This window comes from Anomaloglossus baeobatrachus, chromosome 6, assembly GCF_048569485.1.
Source record: "Anomaloglossus baeobatrachus isolate aAnoBae1 chromosome 6, aAnoBae1.hap1, whole genome shotgun sequence".
Taxonomy (NCBI): domain Eukaryota; kingdom Metazoa; phylum Chordata; class Amphibia; order Anura; family Aromobatidae; genus Anomaloglossus; species Anomaloglossus baeobatrachus.
This window is the reverse complement of record NC_134358.1, coordinates 163,578,578-163,599,728: the sequence shown is the minus strand read 5'-3', so window position 1 is coordinate 163,599,728 and position 21,151 is coordinate 163,578,578. Positions and strand designations below refer to the sequence as shown.

At 45.5% G+C, this 21,151-nt stretch overlaps 1 protein-coding gene across 4 annotated transcripts in view; it reads right to left on the bottom strand.

The window, feature by feature from the left end:
- Positions 1-21,151, bottom strand: part of SLC35D4 (solute carrier family 35 member D4) — a 221,031-nt gene that overhangs the window by 85,480 nt on the left and 114,400 nt on the right. For all 4 annotated transcript variants that reach the window (XR_012724292.1, XM_075314451.1, XM_075314452.1 and 1 more), the window contains 2 exons: positions 9,856-9,925; positions 9,426-9,519 (listed from right to left, as the gene is read on the bottom strand). Coding sequence is in view for 3 of the 4 variants with exons in the window: in XM_075314451.1 (XP_075170566.1) it covers positions 9,426-9,519; positions 9,856-9,925 (164 nt within the window). In the remaining variant the exon portion in view is untranslated. The remainder of the gene's footprint in view (positions 1-9,425; positions 9,520-9,855; positions 9,926-21,151) is intronic.

The following is a 21,151-nucleotide window of genomic DNA, read 5'->3' as shown; positions in this document are numbered from 1 at the left end:
CCCCCAGACTTCTCTGTGTCTCCCTAGTGATGCCACCTAGTGCTGTCCGTGCTGCCACCTAGTGCTGTCCGTGCTGCCACCTAGTGCTGTCCGTGCTGCCACCTAGTGCAGTCCGTGCTGCCACCTAGTGCAGTCCGTGCTGCCACCTTGTGCAGTCCGTGCTGCCACCTAGTGCAGTCCGTGCTGCCACCTAGTGCAGTCCGTGCTGCCTCCTAGTGCAGTCCGTGCTGCCTCCTAGTGCAGTCCGTGCTGCCACCTAGTGCTGTCCGTGCTGCCTCCTAGTGCAGTCCGTGCTGCCTCCTAGTGCAGTCCGTGCTGCCACCTAGTGCAGTCCGTGCTGCCACCTAGTGCAGTCCGTGCTGCCTAGTTCAGCCCGTGCTGCCACCTAGTGCAGTCCGTGCTGCCACCTAGTGCAGTCCGTGCTGCCACCTAGTGCAGTCCGTGCTGCCACCTAGTGCAGTCCGTGCAGCCACCTAGTGCAGTCCGTGCAGCCACCTAGTGCGGTCCGTGCAGCCACCTAGTGCAGTCCGTGCAGCCACCTAGTGCAGTCCGTGCAGCCACCTAGTGCAGTCCGTGCAGCCACCTAGTGCTGTCTGTGCCACAGCCAAGGCTGTCCATGCCCCCCTACTGATGTATATGCCCCAGCCCCCTCCTGTGATGTATATGCCCCAGCCCCTCCTGTGATGTGTACTCCCAGTGTCTCCTGTAATTTATGCACCCCAGCCCCTCCTGTGATGTATATGCCCCAGCCCCTCCTGTGATGTATATGCCCCAGCCCCTCCTGTGATGTATATGCCCCAGCCCCTCCTGTGATCTATATGCCCCCAGCATCTCCAGACCGAGACAAACCTGGAAAAGCAGCTGTGAGAAACAAGATGATCAATATCACCGAACATCACAGTCACACCAAACAGAAGCAGCTCCTGCCTCCACAGTAGGGGTGAGTTAATTAATCGTTTGACCAAATATAGCTGGGTTATTTTTCAAGTTGATAATGTTGTGCAGCCCCCAAAGGTTAGTAGGAAATTCCAAATGGCCCCCGGCAGTAAAAAGGTTCCCCACCCCTGCTCTAGGCAAATCCAAAGCCAAATTGTTCTCATATTTTCGCATCCCTGAAAAATCTGGACAGGTCATTGCTCCCAAGAAAAGCGTACAAGAAACATGTTTGCTTTGTTAAACTGGAGCACGCTACTTGCATCAAGTAGTTTAACCCCTTCCTAGTTCACCATCTGCAAGAGACAAGCAGCATCAAGGGTTAATAATGTACCGCACCTCACAGACACTGCCTATTAATAGCACACAAGTGTGACTCTGGTGTAAAAAAGATTTCCCATTTCCTAAAGCTTCAATGGATTTTAATAGAAAATCATGTCACTGGGAAATATTGGAAGGAGACGGATCCTGGGCTGTCTGGAGAGCCCGAGCCTTCATATAGGGTTCACACTGTTTGTGGAGTGATGTCATGGAAAGAACAGGCATGTTAATTAGAGACTGGAAAATCGTGTGCTTCTGGGGGATTTGCAATCTCCAAACAAATACTATAATTTTTTATTTATTTTTTTTTGTAGGAATAAAAAGGAATCATTCATACTAAAGTATTCAACTCACATAACAAATAACATTACTTGCAAGACTTCTACAAGTCATAAGTCAAGACGTAAAACCGATAGAACGTGTCGGATCAACAGAAATAAAGAGAATTTTTCACAAGTGTAGAGAAAGTTAAGGCCCCGTTACACGCAACGACATTGCTAACGAGATGTCGTTTGGGGGTCACAGAATTCGTGATGTACATCCGGCCTTGTTAGCAACGTCGTTGCGTGTGACACGTACGAGCGACCACTAACTATGCAAAATACTCACAAAATCGTTGATTGTTGACACTTGGTCCATTTCCCAAATGTCGTTGCTCGTTTAAGATGCAGGTTGTTTGTCGTTCCTGAGGCAGCACACATCGCTACATGTGACACCTCAAGAACAACAAACAACAGCGTTCCTGCGTCCTCTGGCAACGAGGTGGGTGTGACTTTCATGCGGCTGCTCTCCGCCCCTCCGCTTCTATTGGACGCCTGCCGTGTGACGTCGCTGTGACCCCGCACATACCGCCCCCTTAGAAAAGAGGCTGTTCGCTGCCCACAGCAACGTCGCTAGGAAGGCAAGTATGTGTGATGCGTACTACCGATATTGTGCGCCACGGGCAGCGATTTGCCCGTGACGCACAAACGACAGGGTGGGTGCTTTCACAAGCGACATCGCTAGCGATGTCGCTGCGTGTAAAGCCCCCTTTAGTTTTACTTACTATTGATCAAAAACTTTTGCTTTAAGTTGAGAAAAGTACCATATATAATTTTTTTTTACTAGTCAATAAATATGGATCAGGTCATAGTTTTGTTGGAAGTTATTTTTTTAAATTAGCAGAAGCAGATATTGATCCCACACACAAGAGAAGTACATTTCTTGCCTTTATGCTGAGTAGTCACTGAAAAAGGACATAATCATTGGAAGAAAAGCAGGAACAAGGAGAAGAGGAAGACTAGCAACCTGATGGTTCGATACAAGAAACGGCTGAGAAGAGAAGACCCCAGTGGACCTATCTAGACTTGCACAAGACCAATCTTCCTACAGAGTGTTCATCCATTAAGTCGCCATGGCTCGAGATTATACTGAAGGCCATAAAAAAAATAAATAAAAATGTTGTCCTATGTTTACAGTCCAGTGAAGAAAAAAAAATTTTTAAACTGCACCAAACCTGAGCAAGCAATTGACGATATAATAAGGGCCTGTGCACATGTTGCAGATTTGTCGTATTTTTTTCTAAGCAGATTGTCAGAAAGCCTGAAATGTTTCCTGAGGTCAGCAAAGTGAATGAGAATCCTGAAGCCTCCTGCACATGTTGCTCATCTTTGCCTTGCAGATTTGGTGCAGATTTAAATCTACAGCATGTCAATTCTTTCAGAGTTCCTGTTGTAAACCTTACTAATGAGTGGGAAGAGTCTGTACCAAAAACACACCAAAATGTACAATTTTAAGGCTGTTTCTCCTGCCAAGAGATGCAAAAAGGTCTGCACCAAACACTTAAATGTGTGTACATACCCTTATGGCTTACTTTTAGGGCAAATTGAAGGTTTTGAATTTAAATAGAACCTGTCAGCAGGTTTTTGAAACTCTGTGAGCAGCATGATGTACGCAGTGAGATCCTGAATCCAACAATGTATCACTTAGATTATTGGATGCAGCCGTTCTGACACAAGCAGAGTTTTTAGATTTAGCAATACAGCAGAGTTGAGACAGCTGGCCCCGGCCACATCATGCTCTCTATATACAGTGAGCTGATAATCACAGCAGGGGTCTGCTGGACTAGCTGGCCTAATCTGGCAATAATAATCTCCTGAAGCTAAAATAAACATTCCAGGTAAACATCACACAGTGTGATAACAGGCAAATTTCTTATTCTGTATGTTAACCCCTACAGCATGTTCTTTTGTAATAAAATAGAAAAAACCTGCTGACCGATTCAATTTAAGTTACTATGTCCGGATAAATCCTAATGTTTCATTTGAGCATATTACTTAATGTTATTAATAACCTAATTGCTTAAGATGGAAATCATGTGTAATTATCTAATATAGTTATAACTAAGGTAAGCATATTACTTTTATGAATATCACATTAGTGCATTGGTCTTGAAACCCATTACAGACTACTGAAAAAAAATATATATCTTTTAATCTGGAAAAGTAAAGGCTGCAACTAAAATAAAGTTTCACACTAAGTCATAGTGACTAATAAATATTACTATATAGGTGTATGAAAATAGCTCAAAACTAATATATAAAGCTCAGTGTATTTGTGTGTGCATATGTGTGTGTGTGTGTGTGTGTGTATGTCCGCTAAAGAAATCCGCACCGTCGCATGTACAATCACGAAATTTTGCACAGACACTCCATGTGACTCAGGGAACGTCATAGACTATGTTTGGGCGGGAAAATTTAACCTCGTGCTTTCCAGTTACTCTACAAGCATCCTGCAGCCATTAAACTGAATGGAGCTGGGAGCTGCAGGCTCTAAATAGCAACTGTCAGTTGTTGCTATAGGAACAAAATAAACTGTTAATATAAGAAGCTTATGTTTGAGGTAAAAAGATGTCGGTGATGAGACGGATAGAGAGAGACAAAGAGAGGGCAAAGAGACAGACCGGGCAAAGAGACAGACCGGGCAAAGAGACAGACCGGGCAAAGAGACAGCGAGAGAGACAGATGGGCAAAGAGACAGACAGACAGAGAGACAGAGAGACAGAGAGAGAGAGAAACAGACAGACAGCGAGACAGACAGACAGCGAGACAGACAGACAGCGAGACAGACAGACAGCGAGACAGACAGACAGCGAGACAGACAGACAGCTAGACAGACAGACAGCGAGACAGACAGACAGCTAGACAGACAGACAGCGAGACAGACAGACAGCGAGACAGACAGACAGCGATACAGACAGAGACTGGGAGAGAGACAGAGACAGTTACTATCCCGGGCAACGATGGGTACTACAGCTTGTCTAATATATAAAGCTTAGTGTATGTATATATGTGTGTGTGTGTGTGTGTGTGTGTGTGTGTGTGTGTGTGTGTCCACTAAAGAAATCTGCACCGTCGCATTTACAATCATAAAATTTTGCACAGACGCCTCATGTGACTCAGGGAACATCATAGACTATGTTTGGATGGGAAAATTTAATCCTGCGCTTCACAGTTAGTCTCCAAAATCCTGCATCTATTAATCTGAATGGAGGTGGGAGATACGGGCTATTAATAGCAACTGTCAGTGGTTGCTATAGGAACAAAAACTGTTAGTATAAGAAGCTTATGTGTGAGGTAATAAGATGTCGGTGGTAAGACGAATAGAGAGAGAGACAGAAAGAGACAGAGACACAGACAGAGACACAGACAGACGGGGAAAGAGACAGAGAGATGGAGACAGAGACAGCCCGGGCAAAGAGACAGCCCGGGCAAAGAGATAGACACAGAGATAGAGAGAGACAGACCGAGAGACTGATATAGACAGAGACAGACACACAGAGACAGACAAACAAAGACAGACAGAAACTCGGAGAGAGATCGTTACTATCCCAGGCAACGCCCGGGTACTACAGCTAGAAGAACAGAAATTCAAAAAACATCACAGAAAAAGAAGCAGCCACCAACACCAGGTCAGATTACCTATGCACTAGAAGGATGCAGCAGACCCCCATGATAAAGGTGGGGGCAGCAGAGGCGCAAAATACTGATGAGACAAACACTCACAAACAGCCTATCAATTCATGGAGAGGGTGGCTGCCTAGTATAAAACATGCATACTGATAAGGCCTGCATGGGGCGTTAATCACACAGGTACGTGTGATTCAGTGTCTGGCTTACAGCCTATAGATGATGCTCACATTAGATTAGATGGCTGCCCGGCACTATATGAGTGAACCCCACAGCACAGACGCCCCAATTCACACAAGGCCCTGGCTGCATCCTACATAAAAATGAAAACGTGCAATAAAAGATAAAAATTATGTACAAATTACATGAAGTATTAGTCCATATCTTTGCCAAAATACACACATTTGCAAACCATGTCAAGGGTCCCCATGCTTGTGAGTGCCTACACCAAATTAAAAAAAGGCCCATATAGGACATAAATTAAAAAAACAGCCATTACCAACACAAGGTCAAATCACAAATGCACTAGTAGGATGCAGCCGGGTTGTGAGCTTGCGTATATTGGCCCAAATATGGACTAACACTTCATGTACTTTATACACCATTTATATCTTTTTATGCCACATTATTTTCACGCAAGATGAAGCAACATACTTGCAGTATCGGGGACTGGAAGTTACTGAGTGGATATAGTGGGCAGAGCGGACACAGTGGGTGGGAATGCCCAGAGATAGTGGGCGGAAGCGGAGATAGGGTGGGCATCACCAGCTTAAGTCCATGTAGTCATGAAGTTTTTTGTAATAGAAGTGGGGGTCTGCATAATAGAATAAAATTTGAACATATCAGTGTCCCTTTATACACTGCACAGAAGGAAATGCCGGGCCACCTCACCAAGACAGGCATCACACCCAGCAATCAGAGAGTAAGAATGCTGCTTTAATTATGCAAGGTGTAACTTCATCTCCCCCTGCAACCTCCTGAACTGGGGGTCTTGGCCCCAGACCCCTGCTTCTATTATAAAGAACTCCATAACTACCTGGACTTAAAAATGAATGGTTATTGCACTGCAAAAGGAAACACTGGGCCACCTAAGCTGGGCACGCCCACCCCATCTCAGCTCCTGCCCACTGTCTCCGCCCCGCCCACTATCACCGAGTGGTCACGCCCAGTCACTTCGAGTGCCCGATACTGCAAGTATGCTGATGCAGCCAGGCCCTTTAGTGCTAGTTGGGTGAATTGGGGTGTCTAATGTGGGGTGCACTCCTATAGTGATGTGCAGCCTACCTGATCTAATAGAATCAGCATCATCAATAGACAAATGTGTCACTGGTGCCCAACGCATGTTTAATACTAGGCAGCCACCCCCTCCATGAATTGGTAGGTTGTGAGTAGTTGTTTCATCAGTATTTTGTACCTGTGCTGCCCCCACCTTTATCATGGGAGTCTGCTGCATCCTGCTAGTGCATTGGTAATCTGAACTTGTGTTGGTAATGGCGGTTTCTTTTTTTTTGGTGATGTATTTTATATATCATGTTTGCCATGCTGGGCATCTACACAGGAACAAAAAATGAAATCTAAAATTAATATGCACAAATTAATTCATATATGAAGGAACAGAATATGCACTCCATGCTTAAGAGCCTGTGACAGCTGAAACCGTATATGTGCTCCTGTGGCGTGCTGGCAATATCAAAACATCTTAAAAGGATTATACAGGAAAGTCTCAATATTTCCACAGTATAATTATGGTTGGAATTACCAAAACACACTGCTGCTATAGTAACTACATTACAAGTTAATGCAATATATGTTTAGTGGTTGACTGAGCACTCGTGGTCTAAAGTAATGGGGATAGACATACATTAATCAAATAGGACGTGAGGAGCCATAAAAGGATCAGCTATGAACTGCACCCTATAAATACATGAAACAAGTCTAATCCTAAGGCTAATGCAACAGGCGGAACATGGATACCAAAGATGCATGCCTGCTTGTGAAAACACAGTTATGAGTGGGTGTAACATGACAGAACAGTCACTTGTCTGTTGAGACTAAAGCGGACTTTACACGCTGCGACATCGCTAATGCGGAGTCGTTGGGGTCACGGATTTTGTGACGCACATCCGGCCGCATTAGCGATGCCGTTGCGTGTGACACCGATAAGCGATTTTGCATCGTTGCAAAAACGTGCAAAATCGCTAATCGGTGACATGGGGGTCCATTCTCAATTATCGTTACTGCAGCAGTAACGAAGTTGTTCCTCGTTCCTGCGGCAGCACACATCGCTGCGTGTGACGCCGCAGGAGCGAGGAAGCTCTCTCTACCTGCCTCCCGGCCGCTATGAGGAAGGAAGGAGGTGGGCGGGATGTTACGTCCCGCTCATCTCCGCCCCTCCGCTGCTATTGGGCGGCGGTTCAGTGACGCTTCATTGACGTCGCTGTGACACCGCACGGACCGCCCCCTTAGAAAGGAGGCGGTTCGCCGGTCACAGCGACGTCGCCGGACAGGTAAGTGTGTGACGGCTGTTGTGCATCACGGGCAGCGATTTGCCCGTGTCGCGCAACAGATGGGGGCGGGTAACCACACTAGCGATATCGGGACCGATATCGCAGTGTGTAAAGTAGCATTTAGGGTACCTTCACACTTTAGCGATGCAGCAGCGATCCGACCAGCGATCTGACCTGGTCAGGATCGCTGCTGCATCGCTACATGGTCGCTGGTGAGCTGTCAAACAGGCAGATCTCACCAGTGACCAGCCCCCAGCCAGCAGCGACGTGCAAGCGACGCTGCGCTTGCACGGAGCCGGCGTCTGGAAGCTGCGGACACTGGTAACTAAGGTAAACATCGGGTATGGTTACCCGATGTTTACATTAGTTACCAGCGCACACCGCTTAGCTTAGCGCTGGCTCCTTGCTCTCCTAGCTACAGTACACATCGGGTTAATTAACCTGATGTGTAATGCAGCTACATGTGCAGAGAGCAGGGAGCAGCGCACACTGCTTAGCGCTGGCTCCTTGCTCTCCTAGCTACAGTACACATCAGGTTAATTAACCCGATGTGTACAGCAGCTACATATGCAGAGAGCCGGAGCCGGCAGCACAGGCAGCGTGAGAGCTGCGGAGGCTGGTAACTAAGGTAAATATCGGGTAACCACCTTGGTTACCCGATGTTTATCTTGGTTACAGCTTACCGCAGCTGCCAGACGCCGGCTCCTGCTCCCTGCTCGCTTCATTTCGTCGCTCTCTCGCTGTCACACACAGCGATCTGTGTGTCACAGTGGGAGAGCGCCTTTGAAGAAAACGAACCAGGGCTGTGTGTAACGAGCAGCGATCTCACAGCAGGGGCCAGATCGCTGCTCGGTTCACACACAGCGAGACCTATGACTGAGGTCACCAAATTTGGCGGTGCGTCTTATAAAGCGAAAAATATGGGGTGTGTGTGTGTGTATTTATTTATATATATATACACACACACACACACACACACACACACACATATATACTGTATTTTTCACTTTATAAGACGCACCTGATTATAAGCAGCACACAAAAGTACATTAGGTTAAGAAAGACACATACCCAGTGAAGAAGAAGCCCTCGCGAAACGCGTTGGGGTCTAGTGGAGCTGCACCCTGTTCCTGCTGACTTGGTTATTATGGGTATGTGTCTTTCTTAACCTAATGTATTTTTGTGTTCTCTCTGGTTACCTCCTCGGGTGGTAGGGGATTTGAGCCCCCCTCCCTCTCTTACTCTGTGAGTGATATGCTCTGCATAATAGGCACTTTATACCGGCCTTTTGCCTAGCATTAATTACAATCCCGCACTATGCTGCACTTTATGTATTCTATAGTGTAACCATTGAGTACCTTGGTTAAATTCACTACTTTTGACACAAAGTTCCCAGCCATAGCCTGATTTGCCTTTTATATACATAGCCAGCATTGTGATGTATGTTCCATCCTTTTTGTATCCTTACCAGCACATCTTGAACGTTTTAATATTGCTTGTTTATATAAGTGATTCATAAAATGTGTACACTTTTCTGCATTAGGGTAGTGTCATTGACTCTTTTCTATGGTTCTTTATATGCTTATGGAGTCGCGACCAGGGATTACTTACCCTCTATGTCCTGTATAGGGGTTATGGTGTTCAATTCTGACCACCAAAAATTTCCCTCACATGTTTTTGTTCAGATGTTGTTTATACACCTTAGCAGATGGCTTACCTTAGCAAAGAAACTCCATGAAAGATGATGTGTTGAGGAGAGGCTACTCCTTAACTTCACTGATAGCAACGTAAGCAGGAACCCAAAAATCCCACTGCAAGTAAAGAATAAAATTGTACTAATCTTGGTAAACAATAAGGGGCCGATTCATCTAACTGGTGTAGAAAGGTTTCTTATGGATTTAGGCCAAGGATTCATCTGAATGACTAACAATGTTTAGGCTACAGAAGCTGAAAATGGTAGATTTTCATAAATCTATCCTTGACGTGATGCCACTTATTTTCTTAAACATTCAGCCTCAAAGCACACCATCACTTCCAGAAGAAAAAAAAAAAAATTTACAGTGCAGGATTGTGATATTCAAATTTGGGAAAACCACTAGAGGTGCTGCTTTATTATAAATTGCTGTCAGATTTAGCAGCCGTCTTACCTAGCACAACATCCACCATGAAATGTATGAATGTAGAGGAACGGAAATTCCAAGGCACTGATAAGGTCACCTAAGGGTACAAGAAGAGACCACATAAACAAGCCTGCAAAGAACAATGGATTATTATAACGTGCAAGACAGCATAAAGGAAACGCCATACATTCATAAAGCATTGTACACCAGTTTTCGGTGCAACTTGCATCTCAAATTGTTCCAATTGATGTTGGACATTTTGGAAGCAACATTTGAAATTCCCTAACAAATCACATTTGAATAATGACCAGTCAGGAAGGTGAGATCTCTACAGAAGTAAGAGTGAAAATTATTAACTAGAATTTATACAAAAAAATGAATCCAAGGAAGATTTTAGTTCCCCGACTGTTAGGTGAAGGCACACACAATTTATTTAAATAATAATAATAATAATAATAATAATAATAATTAGAAAAAAAAAAAAAGCCGCATGCGGTTGCTCTTATTTTCAACTATTTTCAACCACAGCCATGATGATTAGCGCACGGCTGGGGGCTGCAGCCTGTAGCCATATGCTTTATCTGTGCTAGGTATCATAATATGGGGGGGGACCCTAAGCCAATTTTAATTTATTTTATTTTTACACTTTAGGAACACACACTGCATCTGTGATTGAGAGCAGTCTGACACGCTGTCACACAGGATGGGGGTGCGTCTGGCTGTAACCAGAGACGCCAACTTTGTCGATGGGCAGGGGAAGCAGTGCATATGTATGAAGAATAAGGAATGACTCCGAAAGTAGAGTGAGCGGCCCGGAAGTAGTGTTACAGCTGAGCGGGACACTGGTAAGTATAACGTGCCTGCTTTTCCCTTATTTTTCCTTTATTTATTTATTTTTTAATTACCGGAGTTACTCAGATCGCTACCCACAGTTCCCTGGCCCGGGCCCAGCACTTTTGAACCCACATGTATCCAGACTTTTACAGTCTGGGTCCACCCATCACTAGTTACCACATATCGTTATCAGCACATTACCAATACAAGAGAATGACAAAAGAAACCAGCATACTATTTTTTGACCTGACAAGTCCCATGAGTATTTCCAATACAACTTATTATCACTATACCCCATTATATATTAGGAAACAATGCCCTATAAGGCTATGTGCCCACAAGACTATGTACCTGCGGATTTTGCCGCGGAAAACCTGCGGATTTTGCCGCGGAAAACCTGCGGATTTATCTGGATTTTCTAGATAAATCCGCAGGTTTGAGCAAGTACTAACACTCCCCATGTTATCCTATGGGACATGGGGAGTGTCTGTTTCATTGTATGTGCGGTTGCAGAACATGCTGTGGATTTCCCACAGCCACAAATAACTGCATGTCAATTATTCCTGTGGAAATACCTGTGGAAGTCCCGCCTCTCCACTATGGAGATAGAGGTCAGGACTTCTGCAGGTAAGTTGCATGAATGTCCGCAGGTTTACCGCAGCTATTTCGCTGGAATCCCACAGCTATGTATAGCTGCGGATTCCGGGGAGCTGCTGCGAGAAGCCTGCAGACGTACTTTAGGATATATCCGCAGGTGCGAGCTCCCGTGGACACATATAATTCAGATGTTTACCCATGTAATGACCCAATAGTGAAAAAAAAAAATAGATTGACTATGATAGCCTATCCATCTTCTCCATATCTTATTTATTTTTTTTGTAGATTCCCTCCTCTAACCAAACCAGAAGATGCATTCTCTCAATAAATTACCAGATTACCTGACAGCATGCCAAGTAGTCCACCAATGATAATCTACTGCTGATTAAACAGTGATTTTATAAAAAATACACTAAGTAGCCCAGAAAAGTTAAACACCACTGGAATCCGGATCTTTGCCCCTATGTTATTCTGCTCTCAGATTAGATGGCAAAAACCTGCTGACAGATTCCCTTTAATAGCTAAACTTTCATTTACGTTTTTCGTTAGCCCTTCCACATATCCCAGAACAAATACCATGGGCTGCAAATGAGTTTCTATATTAAATACATTATTTACATAGTTTATAGTCTGTTTGAAAAAGTTCCTAAGTAAACCACACAACCAGAACAGATGTAGGAGATCAGTTTGACAAATCCCACATATCAGACACTTATTGTCTGCCATCTCCCCTATTTTATAAAGAAATTTAGGGGTTCTATATGCCCGATGTAATAAATACAACTGCTACAATCTCTGAGCTTCACTGGCAGACACTTGTGGGACTGAAGACATTATTAAGAGTATATTATTATTATTTTTTATTATTATTATAGCACATTAATTCCATGGCGCTTTACAAGTGAAAGGTGTATACATAATAGGGACAAGTACAATAATCATAAACAATACAAGGCACAGACAGGTACAGGAGGAGAGAGGACCCTGCCCGCGAGGGCTCACAGTTTACAGGGGATGAGGCAGGATACAGTAGGCGTATATCCCAATATTCAGGGTTAATTACACCAATATCCTGCTCCTAGCTTTTTTATTTTTAATGGATGGTTCGAGATTAATTTTGCCAGGAATAATCTATAAAATCATGAAATAGCTCCTTTTACGCAACTCTGGCTTGAAACCATGGTAAGTAGTAAATGACTTTTGAGCTGCGCAATCTTAGCCTGTTTAGACAAAGCATGGCATATTTGAAGATATTGGAAAAAGTACTTGTGCGGGATAAGGAATTCATCTTTTAGTTGTTGGAAAGTCTTAAAATCCCCCTATCTGAATAGAGTTGAGAAATAAAATTTTTCCAAGGGCTAAAACCCTCTAAGCTAAACATCTCTGGAAGTTTTAGGTTTTGCAATTTAGGAGTAAATGGAGTATATCCAGTATATAATAAATTGTTTAATTTTTTTCCCAGGTTTTGATCAGAAGGGATTTTGTTTGTTCGTTGGGAGTTTGTTTGTTTTGGAGCCTCCCTTGATACCCCACCTCCAAAAAAAATATAATCAGGATGCCTTTGTATGATCTTGAAGCACAGTTACTATGTTGCCCTGCAGCACTTTATGCCGTTGAAGCTGTGTAGCCAGAAAGTATAGGCACAAGATCGGTGAGATCAGACCCCAATCTTCCTTATCCTTGTGTAGCATATTTAATTTGGGAAATCCTCTTCTTTCAAAATCAGCTCCCTAAACATAGCTTGGAACTTATAAAAAGATGTTTCAGGGGAAGCCATACTGGTGTATTATGAATAATAAAGAGAAATTCAGGAATCAGAGCCATTTTGACTAGGTTTGTTCGGCCAATCACTGTTGAGGGTAGCTTCCATCAGGTATTAATTTTCTGTTGCAAGTTAGCATACAAGGGGAGTAAATTCAAAGAAGGAAACAAAGGACCCAATATTGGCATTTATTTGGATTCCTAGGTTTTTAAATTCCACTCCCACTCAAACGCATTTGCTATACACCATGGAGGTTTGAGAGCACTCATCTACCGGCATTAATATGGACTAAAGGGGGCTTTACACGCTGCGATATCGCTAACGATTTATCGTCGGGGTCACGATGTTTGTGATGCACATCCGGCGTCGTTAGAGACATCGCAGCGTGTAACACGTACAAGCGACCTTAAACGATCGCAAAATAGACAAAAATCGTTGGTTTTAGAGAGGTCGTCCAAACACCAAAAATCGTTGTCTGGTGAGTAACGAGGTTGTTTGTCGTTCCTCTGCAATGCGGAGGGAAGGTGGGCGGGATGTTACTTCCCACTAATCTCCGCCCCTCCGCTTCTATTGGACGGCTGCCGTGTTACGTCGCATGACCCGCCCCCTTATAAAGGAGGCGGATCGCCGGCCACAGCGACGTCACAGGGCAGGTAAGTATGTGTGACGGGTGTTAGCGATGTTGTGCGCCACGGGCAGCGATTCGCCCGTGATGCACAACCGACGGGGGGCGGGTACACTCGCTAGCAATATCGGTACCGATATCGCAGCATGTAAAGCCCCCTTAACAGTTATACAGAGCTCATGAATATGAAATTACCAAAAAAGACCATACAAAGAGCCATAAAATATAATTTTATTAGTTTAAAAATAAAAACAAGGTATAGACAAAAGTGATTGAAAGAAACACCAACATAGCAGCAGGGGAGAAATGAGTGAAATAAATATACCAGTGCAACGCTATATATACAGCACTGCTTGTACTATCAGAAATTTTTTTTAGTAATAATAAAGCGATTGTATGCATAAGCAGGCGAGGTCATACATAATAGAGGGTACAGATAGCAATCAGGGTTATACCATCACATTAGATCCATAGCTATCAGAGTAATACCCTCAAATTAAATCCATAGCAATTACCTAATGGCATCTCCTCCTGCTGGTGCTGGCGTCCGTCCCTACACGTGTTTCAGCATAAAGCCTTCATCAGGGGGTGGCATGAACCTTTTTACATTCAATGGTTCCTTCTACCTACAGCTCCGGGGTACGGCTATGGGGGCGGCATGTGCCCCCTCATATGCCAATCTATTCCTGGGGCTGTGGGAGAGAGAACTATTCATGGGGGATGTTTTTCCATCTATGGAGCGTGTTATCTTTTGGACACGCTTCATAGATGATGTTTTTTTCATCTGGAAGGGATCACAATCGGAACTAGAATCTTTTTTCTCATGCTTAAATCAAAATGAACTCAATATCCGTTTGACTTTCAAATCAGATCCTAATCAGATTGATTTTTTAGATGTTCTAATCAAACGTGATGGATCAAACCAGCTGCAGACGGACATCTATAGAAAAAATACAATCAGTGAACTCCTTCCTTTACGCTACATCCGCCCATCCGCCACAAACCTTCAGAGGGATACCAACGGGACAATTTCTCCGGATCAGACGAGTGTGTTCAAATAATGTCGATTTTGAAAGACAGGCAACTGCATTAAGGAAAAGATTTACTGATCGCGGATACAGCAAGAAAATTATCAATAGGGCATACTACCGAGCTAAGAACTCGGATCGGCAACAGCTCTTATATTCTACCAAAAAAGATTCATCATCTAATCAGGTAAGACTGATCACTAAATTCCATTCTCAGTGGTCGACAATGCGAGATTGCATTAACAAGTTTTGGCCCATTTTACTTACTGACCCGATCATTAAGCAGTATATCTCCCCGAAAGCGAGAATCACTGCCAGACGAGCACGAAACCTTGGAGATATTCTTGTCTCTAGTCATTATCGACCAACGCTGCAGAAAAACTTTTTTTCGGATGTTCGCCCCAAATGGGGTTGTACTCCATGTGGCAAATGCGTGGCCTGTCCCAATGTTGAGAGAGCCACGAGTTTCTCGAACTCATCTAACACTAGAGTGTTTACGATCACACACAGTATTACGTGTTCTACCCGTTCAGTAATATACTATGCCACTTGTCCCTGTCCTCGAATCTATATTGGATTAACGACAAGAGAGATGAAAGTTCGTGTGCGTGAGCACATGAGGGACATTACATCAGCTCTGAAGGAAGATGACATCTGTTCCCTGAAGAGTATCCCTAGACATTTTAAGGAACATCATCACTGTGATGCCTCTCTCTTACGGGTCAGGGGCATTGATCGAATAATCCCAAATATATGTGGGGGCAGCACAATGAAGAAATTATCCCAGTGTGAGAGCAGGTGGATTTGGACTTTGGATACAGTGTTTCCCAAAGGACTGAATGAAAATTTGTCCTTTGCTCCATTCCTTCATTCTAATTAATATTGTTCTTATTCAAACAATTTTTGCATTTTATATTTTTATGTATATTCTTGGAATTGTTATTCTGGCCATTATCTGATATTTTATGGTGTCTTTTTTATGCATTTTATCCTTTCTTAAAAATTTCTTTATTTTTATACCAGTGGTTGTTTTCTTCATAATGTTTCTTATTTGTATTCTTACATCTTTTTTATTTTTTCAGATTTATTCTCTTATCCTTTCAACTTATTCGTCATCAGTGATCCTCGGAACATCTACGTATTGTCCTAATATATGGAGCTTTTTGTATGCACATGTAATTTATGTATAAAAATTTTTTTCTGTCAGTGATATATTATTTGTATTCTGACAATTGTATTTTTGGGTGTAGTTGTTTATATCTATAGCTATATATCTCACTATTTCACATATATACACATTATCTCAGCAGAGATTTTTATGGGTAAACACTATTTTTGGTATGCATTTGTAATTTTGGCAGCATGACATTTTTCTGTAATTTATATATTAACATCACTTTTTAGCTACAAAAATACACATACATATTTTTGGTATGCACACTTGCACTTTTGGTAGCATGTTTTTTCTGCAATTATTAACATCACTTTTTAGCTATTGAGAATATATATATATATATATATTTATATATGTTTTTCTTGTTATAATTTAGTGTATACATATATGTGTAAATGTGTATGTATATGTACTTTACACATATTGTAATTTATTTATGGATTTTTTTTTATACATTTTATTCACTAGATTTCATTTTTTAATAGTTGTATCCATTGGGTAATCTACTCTCCTTCATTTATTGCACTATGCACTTTATTCACATATTTATTATATATAGCTGTATATGTTCTCATATTTACACATGATTTTATGTCTATATATATTTTTTCCATGGACTACTTGCACTGATGTCTATACATGTTTTCTTATTAGATTTTCTTATTCTTACCCCAATATGTGTATGCGCATAGCCAGGATTTTTCCACTTGGGATTATGCGCATGCGTCTGACTGGGTCTCCGGCGGTCACTGGCCGCCGCGTCAGTATCCTGGAGGGGCGGCGTCGCGTGACCGGGCTCCGATCATGTGCTTGGTCACATGGTCGGAGCCTGCTCGCGTCACGTCCCTCCTCTTTGGATGACGCGGCTCTGTGTGTTCGCGGGGGTTCCCTGGCTGGACGCATGCGCTGCCAATCAATCCCGGTTAGTGATGTCATCTAACAGCCCATTGGCTGCTTTGCGCATATAACGTAACCTCCGCTGGTCTGACGCCACGCCCCCTGATGAAGGCTTTATGCTGAAACACGTGTAGGGACGGACGCCAGCACCAGCAGGAGGAGATGCCATTAGGTAATTGCTATGGATTTAATTTGAGGGTATTACTCTGATAGCTATGGATCTAATGTGATGGTATAACCCTGATTGCTATCTGTACCCTCTATTATGTATGACCTCGCCTGCTTATGCATACAATCGCTTTATTATTACTAAAAAAATTTTCTGATAGTACAAGCAGTGCTGTATATATAGCGTTGCACTGGTATATTTATTTCACTCATTTCTCCCCTGCTGCTATGTTGGTGTTTCTTTCAATCACTTTTGTCTATACCTTGTTTTTATTTTTAAACTAATAAAATTATATTTTATGGCTCTTTGTATGGTCTTTTTTGGTAATTTCAGTTTTGTTTATACATACAGCCTGGGCATCTATGCCCATAATATTACATGCATGGAACTTTTTGATAATTTGGTATTTACCTTTTATTATTTTCTATAACACTATTTGGGTTATTCTGTTCCAGTGTATTTGGCACCCTTAGTCATTTTTAGAGCTCATGAATATGCTGGACTACCTGGCAGCACACCAAGCAATCCTGTAATGATAAAATCACTGTTTAATCAGCAGTAGATTATGAAAACTACACTAAGCAGCCCAGTAAATGAAACACTGCTGGAACCAGGATCTCTGATTCTACGTTATGCTACTCTCAGATTAAAGGTATTATTCAGCTTATTTCGCTTATTTTTTTTTTACTTCACTACTGGGCTACTACATAGGGCCATGTAGGTAGATACCAACTATCTACCTGCCCTGCTGTCAGCCCCTCTGCCCAGGCTTAGAGCGGTTATGTGACTGCTCTTGCTGGGATTTTGCTACTTCCTGTCATGTCACGTTGACAGGGGCAGAAGCTTGTTGACGGGCATCACAGCCGACGTGATATTGCCACCCTGCTGCTGACCAGGTACAGTGCGATGCAGCCCCCGCCTCCTCTCATCCTCCCCCGCACCCTGTGCGCTGCTATCTGTGCACTGTCTTCTCCCCTGCCCTGTATGTGCTGGGGCACTGGACAAACAGGGTGACCCACACACTGTTGGGGAAACAGTCAGCGCTTTTTGCCAGACGGTGTCCCTGGCCCATTATGATGTATGGGGCCCGGGTAACTGTCTCCCCCCTCCTCCATGTGCTCTCTCCTCCCATGTGCGGTCACTCTGCAATATGTGATGAACGCAGCATGCTGAGCGCCTGGCTTTTGATTACTGCCTATAGCAGAGACAAGGGACGTCACCCGATACCAGCAGTCAGCAGCACTGATCTCTGCACCGCTGGGACACTGCTCCACAGTAAAGATGCTGCACTCACAGTGCAGGGGGAGAAGAGAGAGCATGGGGGAGAGGAGACAGCGCAGGGACAGAAGGGGGAGAAGAGAGATCAAGGGGGGAGAAAAGAGTGCATGAGGTGCGATTGTATTATATAACATTATATAACGCCAGGTGTGCATGAACGTGTGTGTGTGTGTGTGTGTGTGTGTGTGTGTGTGTGTGTGTGATGCGATAGAGTTATTGTCTGCTGAGGCACAGCATCCCACTCTTCTTGAAAGGTGGTTCTCATGTCATTGAGATTCTGGAGTACAAAATTAAGAGTCTCTACCCGGTGGGACTCAGCTGATCCCATAGGTTTTCTATGTTATTCAGGTCTGGAGAAAGTGCCGGCCACTTTATTTGATGCACCCCAGTCTCCAGCAGCCGTTCCCTAATGATGTAACCTTGATGAGCTATGAGCTGGAGCATTGTCACCCATGAAGATGAAATTAGGCTTATGTTGTTCACGCAAAGGCACAATGACTGAATTGTACAGTGACAAGCCCCTACAACTTTAATAACTTCATTAATCTAAAGCAGGGGTGGGGAACCTCTGGTCTGCGGGCTGCATGCAGCCCGCCATGAACTTTTGTGCGGCCCGCGGGCAGATTTCCGGGGGTGGCAGTGCTGTGGCCGCGCCGCTGCGATATTGCCGGTTGCCGCCTCTTTAAATCTCCACATGCGCTGCTTGCGCACACCAATGAGCGCTCTCGGTGGCAGTGGCCAGTGTGCTCAGGACTTACTTTGTGGGCGGGTTTATCGCTCTGCGATTCCGTCCCACATCACCTTCACTGCCTCCAGCATTGTGCCGCCCACTCTCCAGCGATTGTGTGCCTTCCGCTCCACGGCGCTGTGTGCCGCCCGCTCGCTGCCCCTTTTCCGGTGTAGCATGCCCCCTCCACTGCTGTGTGCCGCCCGCTGCACGGCGCTTTGTGCACCCCGCTGCACGGCACTTGTGTGCCACTGCCGCCCGCTCCCCGCCCCTTCTCCGGTGCAGCATGCCTCCTCCACTGCTGTGTGCCACCCACTGCACGGCGCTGTGTGCCGCCCACTGCCCGCCCCCTCTCCGGTGCAGCATGCCCCCTCCACTGCTGTGCGCCGCCCGCTGCACGGCGCTGTGTGCCGCCCGCTCCCCGCCCCTTCTCCGGTGTAGCATGCCTCCTCCACTGCTGTGTGCAGCTCCAAGTGCTGTGTGCAGCTCCAAGTGCTGTGTGCAGCCTCCCCAGTCTCCTCCTAGTGATGTCTGTGTGCCCCCCCTCAATGATGTCTGTGTGCCCCCACTCAGTGATGATTGTATGCCCCCCTCAGTCATGTCTGTATGCCCCCCCTTAGTGAGGTCTGTGTGCCCTCCCCTTATTGAGGTCTGTGTGCACCCCCCTTAGTGAGGTCTGTGTGCCCTCCCCTTAGTGAGGTCTGTGTGCCCTCCCCTTAGTGAGGTCTGTGTGCCCCCCCCTTAGTGAGGTCTGTGTGCCCCCCCTCAGTCTTGTCTGTGTGCCCCCCTCAGTCTTGTCTGTGTGCCCCCCCTCTGTCTTGTCTGTGTGCCCCCCCTCTGTCTTGTCTGTGTGCCCCTTCCTCAGTCTTGTCTGTATGCCCCCCCTCAGTCTTGTCTGTGTGCCCCCCCCCTCAGTCTTGTCTGTGTGCCCCCCCTCAGCCTTGTCTGTGTGCCCCCCCTCAGCCTTGTCTGTGTGCCCCCCCTCAGCCTTGTCTGTGTGCCCCCCCTCAGCCTTGTCTGTGTGCCCCCCCTCAGCCTTGTCTGTGTGCCCCTCATCAGCCTTGTCTGTGTGCCCCCACTTAGTGATGTCTGTGTGCCCCCCCCTTAGTGATGTCTGTGTGCCCCCCCATTAGTGATGTCTGTGTGCCCCCCCATTAGTGATGTCTGTGTGCTCCCCCCCCATTAGTGATGCCTGTGGCCCCCTAGTGATGTCCATGCCCCCCTAGTGCTCTCTGTGTCGCCTTAGTGATGTCTGTGCCCCCCCCCCAGTGCCATCTGTGCCTCACAGCAATGCTTATGCCTCCCAGTGAACTAGTAATGTCTGTTCCCCTGCCCCTCTTGTCATGTATATGCCCCCAGCATCTCTTGTCATGTATATGCTCCCAGACTCTCCCGGCATGGATATGCCCCAGCATCTCCTGTGATGTGTATGCCCCAACCCCTCCTGTGATATATACATCACATTGGAGATGCTAGGAGCATATACATCACAAGAGGGGATGGAGCATATACATCACAGTGGAGACGCTGGGGGCATATACATCACACTGGAAATGTTGGGGCCATACATATCACAGGAGAGGCTGGGGGCATATACATCACAGAAAGGGCTGGGGAATATACATCACAGGAGGGTCTGGGCGCATAGATCCCACAGGAGGGGCTGGGCGCATAGATCTCACAGGAGGGGCTGGGCGCATAGATCTCACAGGAGGGGCTGGGCGCATAGATCCCACAGGAGGGGCTGGGCGCATAGATCTCACAGGAGGGGCTGGGCGCATAGATCTCACAGGAGGGGCTGGGCGCATAGATCTCACAGGAGGGGCTGGGCGCATAGATCTCACAGGAGGGGCTGGGCGCATAGATCTCACAGGAGGGGCTGGGCGCATAGATCTCACAGGAGGGGCTGGGCGCATAGATCTCACAGGAGGGGCTGGGCGCATAGATCTCACAGGAGGGGCTGGGCGCATAGATCTCACAGGAGGGGCTGGGCGCATAGATCTCACAGGAGGGGCTGGGCGCATAGATCTCACAGGAGGGGCTGGGCGCATAGATCTCACAGGAGGGGCTGGGCGCATAGATCTCACAAGAGGGGCTGGGCGCATACATCTCACAGGAGGGGCTGGGCGCATACATCTCACAGGAGGGGCTGGGCGCATATACCGCACAGGAGGGGCTGGGCGCATATACCTCACAGGAGGGGCTGGGCGCATATACCTCACAGGAGGGGCT